The sequence below is a fragment of the Anser cygnoides genome, chromosome W (genome assembly GCF_040182565.1).
Source record: "Anser cygnoides isolate HZ-2024a breed goose chromosome W, Taihu_goose_T2T_genome, whole genome shotgun sequence".
Lineage (NCBI taxonomy): Eukaryota > Metazoa > Chordata > Aves > Anseriformes > Anatidae > Anser > Anser cygnoides.
The window spans coordinates 990,902-1,002,935 of NC_089911.1; the positions used below are offsets into that span (position 1 = coordinate 990,902).

Here is a 12,034-nt window from a genome sequence, read left to right on the forward strand (position 1 = left end):
TTATTCCTAAAAACTGGATCTCTCCTGCAGGTCCTTTAACTTTATTTTGTTTTATGGCAAAACCAGCCTTCAGAAGGATTTGGACTGTTTTCTTCCCTTTCTCAAATACTTCTTCCATTGTATTGCCTTGCATTGGGCGCTAGAAGGACCACTGTGGTTTAACCTGTTAGGCAGCTAAGCACCACACAGATGGTTGCTCACTCACCCAGTCCCAGGGGGATGGGGGAGAAAATTGAAAAGGTAAGTGCCAAGAACTCATGGGTTGAGATAAGGACAGTTTAATAAGAAAGGGGGGGGGAAGAAAGAAGGAGGAAAGGAAAAAAAAAAAGAAAAAAAAGGCAACAAAGAATAATAAGAACAAAAAAGAATAAACAAAACAAGTGATGCACAATGCAATTGCTCACCATCCGCCTACTGATGCTCAGACAGACCCCGAGCAGAGGCAACCCTCCTGTTCAACTCCCCCAGTTTTATTTTTCAGCATGACATCACATGCCATGGAATATGCCTTTGACCAGTTTGGGTCAGCTGTCCTGGTTCTGTCCCCTCCCAGCTCCTTGTGCACCCCCACCCTCCTCACTGGCAGGGTGGTATAAGAAACTGAAAAGTCCTTGGCTCTGTGTGAGCACTGCTCTGCAACAATTAAAACATCTGTGTGTTATCAGCATTATTCTTGTCCTAAATTCAAAACAAGGCAACATACCAGCCCCTATAAAAAAATTAGCTCTATCCCAGCTGAATCCAGGGACAAGGCTGTGTGATAATAAACTTACAAAAAGGTTCTGTCTTTAGGAGACATTCAGACATTGCTGTCTTTAGGGTCCAGTGTATGTGGAAAGAGGAAAGGAACTGCTAAACAATTGGCTGACTTATTTAAATTAGTAATGTTGAGAGGATAATATGAGATATAGCTTCTTGTTAGGTTTAATATTTGATTGTTTTTCTCTTTTGCTGAGTTAATGCTTTTTTATATGATTGCTTTTCTTCAATAATTTCTTTTTGATTATAATTTTGGCTTTGTTTTCAAACTGAAGTAGATCATCTCACATTGTGAAATAAGTGTTACTCAGTGGTCAGTGTTCCTTTTATAAATTTTGTCATTTAAAGCATTTAAATTTCTTACATAGTTCTTACACAGTGTTTACAGAGCTGTCATGTCTGAAAATAGACAAAACAATTGGTAGGGGAGAGGATTTGAGCTGTATACAGGATTATTTATGAATGCAATTACAGGTATCTCATTACTTATGAATGTGAGATTGAAATGTTTTATTTCAAAGGTGATTTGATGAGAAATGATATAGAAATCCTGTTCTGCATATATAATGGTTTATGTGTATGTGTACAGAGTGATATTGGTATAGTGAATTTATTGGTCGAAATCTATTCTCTACTAACCTGACTGTTGAGTCTTAAAGACTGAATAATTCAAGATGAGTATTACTTTTTTTTTTTTTTTTGGTAAAATGTGAGCCTCCTTGTTAGATATTTACTTTTTATCCTGAAAATATGAGTATTTCCCTACATTTCTCTTACAAATCAAGTTTTGAATGTTCAGCTGGACAGATTTTGGAGAAGGTGTCTTTTGAACTTCATATTTTTCATGTGCATTTTTAGTTTTATGTGCTTTGTCCAAGTTCCTGATAACTTATGATATATTATGCTAAATAATTAGGCGAACTCCAGTGTCTGAAAAGGTTCATAATTCATCAAGCGATATTTTTATAAGCCAGAGTCTACTTGTCAACAACTGACTGATACAGAAAATATTCATGTGATTTCCAGTGTCCTCACTCCAATTAAAAGAAATACTATTCACTGTTTTACTCTGCTATTTTTAGTTGTAAACATTTTAATGGACTAGGAAATGTAATTTTCATAAGAATTCTTTATTTAGTTCATCTTATATTTCTTAATAGAGTATAACATCTTTTCTAGTGTTGCCTTTAGCATTACTATTACATTTCTTCTCCCATCTCTCATATTTCATGTAGCTTAGTACATTTTGATTTTTCTTTCCTTCTCTTATCTGCTTGTATTTCTTGCCCTTTGATTTTCCTGTCATCCATCCATCTTTCAATAAAACGTCTTCTTCTGGCCTTATCACATTCAACATCATTGCTGTGATTTAGCTTAAATCCAGTTTAAAATAGGGTTAGTTCAAAACACAATTCCTGCTTCTAGGAATATTTTGTGCTATTATAAAATCATTTTTGATTCTGTGCTGCTTAGCTGTGGGCAGTTATGACCTCTGCTACATCATGGGATTTATTCAGTTGCTGTGTCCAGATTCTTCTCTGACCAACCAACCTGGCTGGGTCTCATTTCTCAAAGCCAGAGCTGAGGACTGGAATATAAACAAGGAGGCTGAACCTCTCCTTTTATTAGCCAGAGTCAGGGAATCTTCCCTTTGTGCCAGTACTGGGGTAGATGAGGAAAAATGATTTTGAAAGATGTGTTCAAGCAGGTTCTAAGGAATGATACAGGATATGCTTCCTCTTCCTCCCGCCAAATCCATTGCCACAGAGACTCCTGTGGGCACAGTCCCTTGGGCAGTGGTGCTGAGGGGTCTGAGTCTCCATCCTCTTGAGGGGGTACACGCGCAGCTGCGCCCATGCATCTTGATCCTCAAGAGTTATCCCTTCATGAATGTACTCAAAATGTGAGGTTAAGGGGCTTGATAGAGGGTTTATATGTATTATAGCTGTATACCCTTCCACAAACTTTGAGGTAGAGTGGGAGAGGAACAATGAAAGCCACAGAAGTAAACAGACTACTGCGTGGATTATTTTTGGTCAGTATTCATCTTGGCTGTGTGTTTTTCAGCTAACGATATGGTATTGAGATAAAAGTCGAACTTCTTTCTTATGAGTCTTATGTGTCTTCGCCATGCCTTAAATTCCTCTTTGAGAAAAGGACTGCCATTGCCTTGTGATTCCCCTTCCATTCTTGAAACTTGTCCAGGGCACAGAATTACTTGGAGGAGTATGAAGCCAGTGGACAAGGGACTTGCATCACCAAGGACTCAGTGCACAATATAAACAACATACAGGAGCATTTTAAGGGAAAGTGCAGTGGAAAGGGTATTGTTAAATTCGCACACTGAGGGATATTTCAAATTTGGAGTTTGGTTTTTTTTTTTAATGTTTTCGAATCTTGATGGCTGGTTAGTTCACAGGAAATCACACCAAAATGTAAACTGTACATCTGTTTTCTCTAGTTTGGAAAGTAAAAATAAATCATTACTGACAAGGTAACAGTTTATTAGTGTTGGTTTTGATTTAATGGCGTGAACAGCCTTTCTGATTCTGAAAAGCTGACCTATGCTAGTTTGAAGTTTTTGTATGGGTGGCACTGATTGTTGTGTCAAAATATAGTTGCTGTCCATATTGAATGGATCCAATAAAAGTCCATAATGTTATTACTTTTTTTTTCCCCTCCTTCCTCTTCAACCTCTCTTGAAGGCATTCTGGTAATGGATGTATCTATTTGAATCAGGGAGATCTACTTGACTTGCAAATTCAAGGCAAAGTGAGCTTGGATACTTCTAAAGATTAGATTTTAGAAAACATTAGCTAAAGTTAAAGGCTGTTCTACAAACTTGAAACCACACATCAAATTATGAACAAAAAGCAATGCTTTACTTTTGAATCATATCCATGCCTTTCCATTTTTTAAGCCATATGTAAAGAAGGGAAAAATTATGTTCACTAAGTATTTGTAGAACTCTTTCTACTGTATGTGGAAAACATACGGGGGTGGGCGTGGGGGGGTGGAGAGGGAGGGAGTTATTCCTTTGACCACGACAGTTTTTCAGAAAGCCTAGTTTCTGGGGGCATTCTTATTACATTCTTATTAACTTGTAGACTAACTTTTTAGTAAAGTTACTTTCTCCTTTGCTATTTAAAAAGCCATGGAAACTAGAGGCAAATGCAGCTGATTAAAGTGGAAGCAGGAAAGGGAGGTACCAAGTTTTAGAAAATGTATCAAACAAATTGAAAAATTGTAGGTGATCATACATGTTTTTGTAGATGCTTTCATGGGGTTTTATGTTATATATTCTTTTAATAATTTTTGAAAAGGATCTTGTAAACTGAAAAGGCATGGTTTTTACAGCCTAATGTTTGTTGCTGTGTGACACGATTCTTGCAATAAACTGGATTCTCATAAGTATTTCTTTACTACTATGAACAAATAAGTACATTTATAATAAAATATGGAGCTGTAAAAGAATGAATTTAGTAAGATGTTTCTAGTGAAGATTGGATGGCCCTTATTCAACATAACATAAATAGTAAAGTAAAATAAATATAAACTCTTGACTCTCCTGCAGTATATAATATCCTTGAATTCAAAAAAGGATGTGCAGTCCTTTTCCATGTATATCAGAATTATTGATACACACATAGTCATGCATAACTGCATGAGTAAAACTCTTTAGATTTGGTTATTTATAATCTTCAGCACCTAAGGAAACATGTAGCAGTCTTGCTCCAGGGAACATTGTGAAAGATACAAAATCTTTAAAGATGGCTTATAGAGAACTTTACAGTAATTCCATTTTTTCTCTTTTCTACTATTCCCTTCTGGAATAAAGAATTCCTTACGTATTTTCTAATAAATAGAATAAAGGGGAAGCTTATACCATCACCTGAAATATTTGTAACTGGAGAGAGTGCAGTTCAAGCAATTAGTTGAATTTGGCATTGGAGAACGTAAAAAAAAAACAACACAAACACAAACAAACAAACTTGGGACTTCTGAGAAAGAAATGGTTATTTTTCCAAATATTTAAAGTACTTGCATTTTTATTTTTTCATTGATGTCTAATTAAGCTGGTAGCAATTGACTTATTTTTAAAAATTGAGTATTGTTCTACCCTAGGAACAAAATCAATAAGGAAAGCAAGAACAGATATTCCTAGGAGATAGGAGAGTAGTAGCCTGTGGTTTCTGTTTATTGTTTAGGGTTTTTTGTTTTTTTGTTTGTTTTTAATGGTTTTCTTACTTAAAATAAATCACTGTTCATCTTGCATAGACATTCTTTGTGCACAGTGTAAGCAAAATAAAGAATAAATTGTTCTAGCAGTTCCTCAAAGCAATGATCACAACCTTATTCATGAAACATCATGAAACATTCAGACATAGTTTTGAAATTGAGTAGGTGTCTTCAGTCATGGAACTCTTGCCAAGCTGGATATACAATCCATTACTGATTTGTTTCCTTTTCTCATTTCCTCTCCAAGTGATCTAACTAATTATTCTGTTTTTAAATATACTTTTCATAATAGATTTGGAAAGGCTTAAATATATATTTGTAGAAAATACTCTTGTTGGTGTATGTGCATATGGCTTTTAAACATCTATATGAATCTTAATGCAGCTTTTGTTTCTTTACTTATAGCTGGTTTTTGCAGTGTCTTTGGCCAGATTTCCTGTAGGTTTTATGCTCTGTGAGTAGTCGTGCTGACTTCAATGAATTTACCCATAGTGCTTAAAATTGAGCATTTGTGTTAGGAGAACCAGGTTCTGAGGCCCTTTGGTGAATGGTCTGTGCCTGTGGAAATTGTCTTAAAATACATATATACAAATTTCCCTCTTGTCTGGGGCTGGATGTAAGCTAACTCTCCTCAGATGCTGCATATGTATACAAAGGGACATGGACAGTTAGCGTGGGGATGCCACTGCTCAAACACATTTGTGCAACCTCCAGATTAGACCTGGCTGACATCCAGTCAGCTGGTAGTACACACAGACAAACTATTCGGTCTGTGCTGGCATACTTCTTCCTATCTTCAGTCAAGTGCCTAGAACGCAAGGAATAACCACACTGTGAAATGTTTTGTAGCATTTTTGAAAACAATATTGAGAATTTAGGTACCTTTGACAGGTGTTGAATATCTAAGGATTGCAACTTAAAGCAAATGACCGTGGTGTGGGGGAAGCAGGGACAACTTTCGTTGTCTATTTTATAGATATTTCCCTACCTCGTTTCAAAAATGTTCAAAGTAATCAATATTTTAAATTCAAACTTCTTTTTTTTTTTTTAAATGCACTTAAGTGAGATGACTTCCTTGAACATACTTGAGAATTATAGAAAAATAATATTGATTGCTAGTTTCATTGTTCATAGGCAACTTTTTTGGATGTAGAGAGATGTTAAACCAGAAATATATGAAACCTGTTTTTTGTTTTTTTTTTAATGTATTGCTGGAAACTATTTTCTAATATTAAGATTATTCTAATTCCGGCTAAATGTGTTTAAAAATATGGGGGAAGACTAAGACTGGATTAGGAGATGGGATGTTACTGTAATAATTGAAATAAATTTTAGAAAGTTAAGTTACTGATGTAGTGAATGCAATTAAAAAGTAAATCTAGAAAATATATATACATATCAATATACATATTTCATTGATATAGCACAATTGTCAGGTGATTTCTTTTGTATCTAAATAATAGAGTATACCTTGGGGAAGGAGAGAGAAACGCTTGTGACAGAGGCATTTATTTTGTTGGAAAAAGGTTAACAATTCAGTCCAATAGTCTTCAGATTTGTGCAGTAAGGCTCTTTGATAAATAATAAGACATCAAATAACAATAAAAAATTCACTGTAAATCTCCTTTGTGCTGACTGCGTACGTGTTTAATATCAGTTTCAAAATGTGATGAGAATGGTGCAATGTTGTCTGTTTACTTCAGTGGAAAAGAAACCTGTTGTGGTCCAGCTTGCTGTTTTTCTATATTAAACAAAAATCTTTCTTTCAACTTTGCTTTGTAGCAAAATCAAGCAAAAATGTGGGTTGCATTAAAAAAAAAGCTATTAGTAGGAGGTAAGAAATCACCTGAGGCAGAGTTTGGGATGTCAATGATTTGGCTTATATTTAGGGATAAGAACCTGGAGATTCTGCCACAGATTGTCCCTACATATTGGAAAAGAGAAGATTACTGTTTTATTTACACTAAATAATATGATTGAGAATGAATTGAGCTATAATGAGGCACGCTGAATCATTAATTTACCTATACTTTCAGGAAAACCTGTTAAGTTCAGAGGATGAACAAAAATAAGACTAAATTTTGTGGAAGTAGAGCAGGGATGTTGTTTTACAAATGTAATTCACCAATTTGAATTTGTTTTATTTATATGCCTGACAAAATATTTTGTTGAAGGAGATGTTTATGCAATTTATTATGTTAATTTCCAGTTGCAGTGTGAACAATATATACAGCTTTAGAAAGTCCTGTCAAATACATCCAGGTATATCTAACCATGAAATTGTTAGCGAATATACTGTAAGCGGTTCCTGAGAAAGGGTTGAAGTGTTGGGCCCTTTTTTATCTTCAGATTCACATTTACTGTTCTTACTCTCCGTTAATAGGTAGCATAGATCAGTCAGTGTTAAAGGACTTGCCTCCTGAGCTCCTGGCAGAAATTGAATCCACCATGCCACTTTGTGAACGTGTGAAAATGAACAAGCGCAAACGTAGCACAGTTAATGAGAAACCAAAATATGCTGAAATCAGTTCTGATGAAGACAATGACAGTGAAGAAGCTTTTGAATGTAAGTAGTACATCCTTCTGTTTCTACTGCTATTATTTAAGTTGGTTGGGAATGGAGAGGATTGTCACAAATTTCAGACATCTTAATCTAGCTTTTAGCCACAGTGGCTGTTGAAATTCTTAAATATGAAGTAATGTAAATTAAGAAAATCTTGCACAGTAATTATATGCTTTAAGGTAATCTAGGTTCATTACATACAGTCAAGAGATCTGGCCATCATTCTAAAAAATTCAGTGAGGACATCTGATTTAAAAATGAATTAGAATATTTCTTAAAGGATACTGTAGAACTGAATTAAAATGAGACAAAATGATGAAGAGAATGGAAAATTTTACACTTAATAGATTCGTATTGTTTCAAATATCTATTTCAGAATTTGCTGTCTAAAATTAAACTTTAAAAAATATGAAGGAGTGGTTGTTATAGAACATAAGTTTCTTTGAGCATCTCATTCCATTAAATGATGAGAAATTAAAATTATGTATAAAATTAATAGTATTTTTGAAATGTTATTAAAGCTTACATTTTTTTATTCAATTGCTCTACAAAGTTTACTTAGAAGTAGATAAAATGTCTAAATGTGAATAGCTGTTCCCATGTTCATATTTTTTGCCTTGCAGAGCCAACACAACTGTAATACATTTTCTTTTATCATGCAGCATTGATAAAATGGTCAATTTAAATTTCTGCTGGAAAGTGATATTGGAAGTTACTTTTCTTATAGAGACATAGCTGGGGCCAGAATTCTTCTTACAGAATTTAAATTGCTACTGATTATCTATAAACTGTGGAGACAGAATTCATCTGCCTCCACAAAGTACTGTCTCACGAGGGGAAAAATGAATCAGTTAAGATGTGTGAAGTCTTTTTCCATAAAACACTTATTTCTTTAACCAATCCACTCACTTCAGGTAACCCAGATAGCCCTCCCTTTCTTCAGTTGCAGTTAACTCTCAACCAGTTTAGAACTGAAACTGTTTAGTAGCTCAGGCATCATGAACATGACTGTACTGCCTCCAGAAGCAAGTCTGATTCAGAAGCAGTACAGCTCAAAGCCTAAGCTAAGTTACTACTTTAAAGTCTTGAACCACTTCTTTGCAGAAATTTCATATTGTTTTCAGCAGTGGAAGCCCTCTAGTGTGCAGTGCAGAGTAGCACCTCACGTTCAATATTTTTTTTTATTTGTACTTAGCACGGGCTGTCCATTGGCTATATTCTGGTATGTATAATATCTTTCCTATTCTTCTCAATAAACTGGGGTTGTGGAAATTCCATGTCAGTTCTGTTCCAGTTCTGTATAAATGCTTGGAGCCATTTTGCTCAGAAACAACCCTGTACACATTCATACCTCTCTAAACTTCAGGAGAGTTTGGTAGAAACACATACAGATGTAAGGGCTGTTATATACCAGTTCACAAGAATAATATACTCTGCTAGTCTAGAATGTAATGTTTTGGAGACATTTTGATCTTCACAGCACAGTCTGTATTAGACATCTCTTTGCTAGCCCCAGTTATCCTGTTACATTAAATAGTAGAGACTTTCATGGATGAAGCTACGTCCTCATCCATATCGTTTTCCTATTACTTCTTAGCACCCTCTCCCCTTAAAGATGCATGAGACTATCTTTGAAAATAACAGAGAACTCAGTTCCCCTCCCCCGATATCTTATTTCCACTAAATCTCTGTTTCTATAGAGAACGTTTATCCCAATTTCTTCAACACTGATTTCTGCTGTGCCTTTTGGTCCTTACTGAAAACTGGTTATAACAACTTTCAGTGGTGTATACATACTGTTTAGCTTGGAATTGTGACTGCAGCTTTCTCCTTTACACTGAATTCACTGCAATATATATTTCAAGACAATTTTTTGGGGGTGTCTTGGCAAAACAGAATATCTTTAAGCAGCTAGATTGCTAAGTCTCATTGGAACTTCCTGTGTGATAGGCAAAGCAAACACTGAATTGTAACATGGATGCCTATTAATAGACCCAATTACATAACTGAAGAAATTATCTCAATGTTCTCTTATGAAAGGAAAGGATGAAAATTATTTTATTTTGTTCTATTCTCCTTTGTTTAAAAGGACAAGTGCCCTTTAAACTTATATTTTAAGTGTTTGCTGTTGTCTTTGGCGATTTCAGGCATGGTTTTCATGTAATTCAAATTGAATTGTTAAAATAATGCCATAACAGAACTTTATATAATGGTTTTAGTGTTCACTTGTTTTATGGAACATTTATATGCTAATGTTTAACTTGTAAATGTATAATTTTGAGCTATTGAAAATAGAATTTTTATACTTAAAATGAAAATGCATTTCATTTCTAGCTTCTCGAAAAAGACATAAAAAGGATAGAGATGAAGCTTGGGAATATGAAGAACATGACAGAAGAAGTTCTGGTGACCACAGGAGAAGTGGTCATTATCATGAAGGAAGGAGGACTTCTGGTAGTGGCCGTTACCGTAATCGTAGTCCCGATGACTCTGATATGGATGATTATTCTCCTCCTCCTAGTCTCAGTGAGGGTAACTGATCATTATCCTTTAAAAATACACTAGTATTATGAAAACAATATGTTTTTTTTAATAATTTGAACATTTTAAAATGCTTTAAAAAGCATCTTTATATGCAGTATTTAATACAAGCATGAGAAATGTAAATAATCCTTTATTTCAGTTCCAGAAAGTATTTGTTTCACTCTTTATTCTCTAATTAGTGGCTAGAAAAATGAAGAAAAAAGAAAAACAAAAGAAAAGGAAAGCTTATGAACCTAAACTAACACCTGAAGGTAACTTTAGAAGACTTATTTTCTTCAGTTTGGATTTTATGTATTTTATATAAAAATAATTATATATACTTTTTTTTTTTTTTCCCACCAGAAATGATGGATTCTTCAACTTTTAAAAGGTTTACTGCTTCAATGGAAAATATTTTGGAAAATCTGGAAGACATGGATTTCACAGCTTTTGGTAATATGTCAGAAATTTTCAAAATGCTTCCCCTAATTAGAAATACAAGAAACACTAAAAAAATTGCATCTCAGTATTTTCAGACTTCCTTCTTTCTGATTTAATTGTCTGTGATACATGCTAGGGTATATTGTGTTTATATGGCTTCCACCTTGAGTAGCAGGAGCCTTTACCTTTACAATTTCACTTGCTACTAGAGGAAGATGATCTTCCTTCCTCCTTCCTGCAAAATCCAAAAGGGTCATAAATCATAATGAGAGAAATAATAGTCTACTAGAGTGCATCTGCTGTGGCCTTGCCACAGTGCTTGTACACTTATGGCTGAGACACTGAATCTATGTGTACTCCTTATCCCTTTCACTGGAAAATCGTCCAGCTTAGTGTCAGTGTCCAGTAAAGTAGTTCAGGTTGACCAAGATGACTATCAATTGAAATGGATGATGGAGCATTTGTATAATTTCTTTCCTACCATCTTTGTCACAGTATTAGAACAAGGGGAGGAACCTAATAAACAAATGACTAGTTTTTAAAGTAATCATGTCTACACCCTTGGATTTAAAAGTGAAACATATTACGAACCAATGATTTCAGTGTCTTCTAATGTCATGTGTTTTTTTTTTTTTGTAAGGGCAATTGTGATTAGAACACAGTGTATCCCAAGATATATGTGTTTTTCATCTATTATTCTGACCAAGATTTGAATTTCAGAATTAGAACTACAATCATTTAAGATTTGTTTTACTGAAATGAGGGTGGTACTTAATGAAAGAACTGCAATAAATGGGTTTGCTTTTTCATCTTAGCTGTAAATAGTGGCTTCTTTGAAGTCTTATTAGAAATGTGACAATTTTTTTTATTTCATTTTTTTAAGGCGATGATGATGAGATTCCACAGGAATTGCTACTGGGAAAACATCAGCTTAGCGAGTTGGGTAGTGAATCTGCAAAAATCAAGGCAATGGGCATTATGGACAAGGTACATCTTCATAGTCTTTACATCTTTTGAACATTTAATTTTGTTAAATATACAAAAAGCACATATCTAGTGTAATAACATTCAGTGTCAGCAGTGACTGAGAGCACAATGTACCAATATGTAACACAAATGTCTGAGCAGTAAAATCTAAAATTATTAATCTATTTTCACAAAAGCACATCAATCTATAGTCTTTGTTCCTTACAGCTAGTGTTAAGCAACCACAGTAAAACAGACCTTACCAGAAAAGTCAAAAAATCCACCCTTTCTAATATAATGTCAGTGCATTGTAAATATATGATGTTCATCTAGCATCATACTGAATTGCCTATTTGTACCCTCTCTCCAGAAAACCCTTTCAAAGTTAAAAGATTTAATGACCCAGGTGATAAGATTCATTTTCTGTAGACTACATGCTGTGGTTTCTTTGTCATACTCTTCCTGACTTTGGTTCAAGGGAATTTTCTATGCTGGTGCAAACTGTTGGTATCACACCTCTAGGAACAATGTTCTTGCTTTCCT

The 12,034-nt window shown here is 34.6% G+C and overlaps 1 protein-coding gene across 1 annotated transcript in view; it reads left to right on the plus strand.

Annotated features, from left to right (window-relative positions):
* Window positions 1-12,034, plus strand: part of LOC125181257 (nipped-B-like protein) — a 100,229-nt gene that overhangs the window by 50,465 nt on the left and 37,730 nt on the right. The window contains exons 8-12 of the mRNA XM_066987102.1: window positions 7,382-7,564; window positions 9,896-10,093; window positions 10,285-10,356; window positions 10,448-10,537; window positions 11,409-11,512. Of these exons, the coding sequence (XP_066843203.1) occupies window positions 7,382-7,564; window positions 9,896-10,093; window positions 10,285-10,356; window positions 10,448-10,537; window positions 11,409-11,512 (647 nt within the window). The remainder of the gene's footprint in view (window positions 1-7,381; window positions 7,565-9,895; window positions 10,094-10,284; window positions 10,357-10,447; window positions 10,538-11,408; window positions 11,513-12,034) is intronic.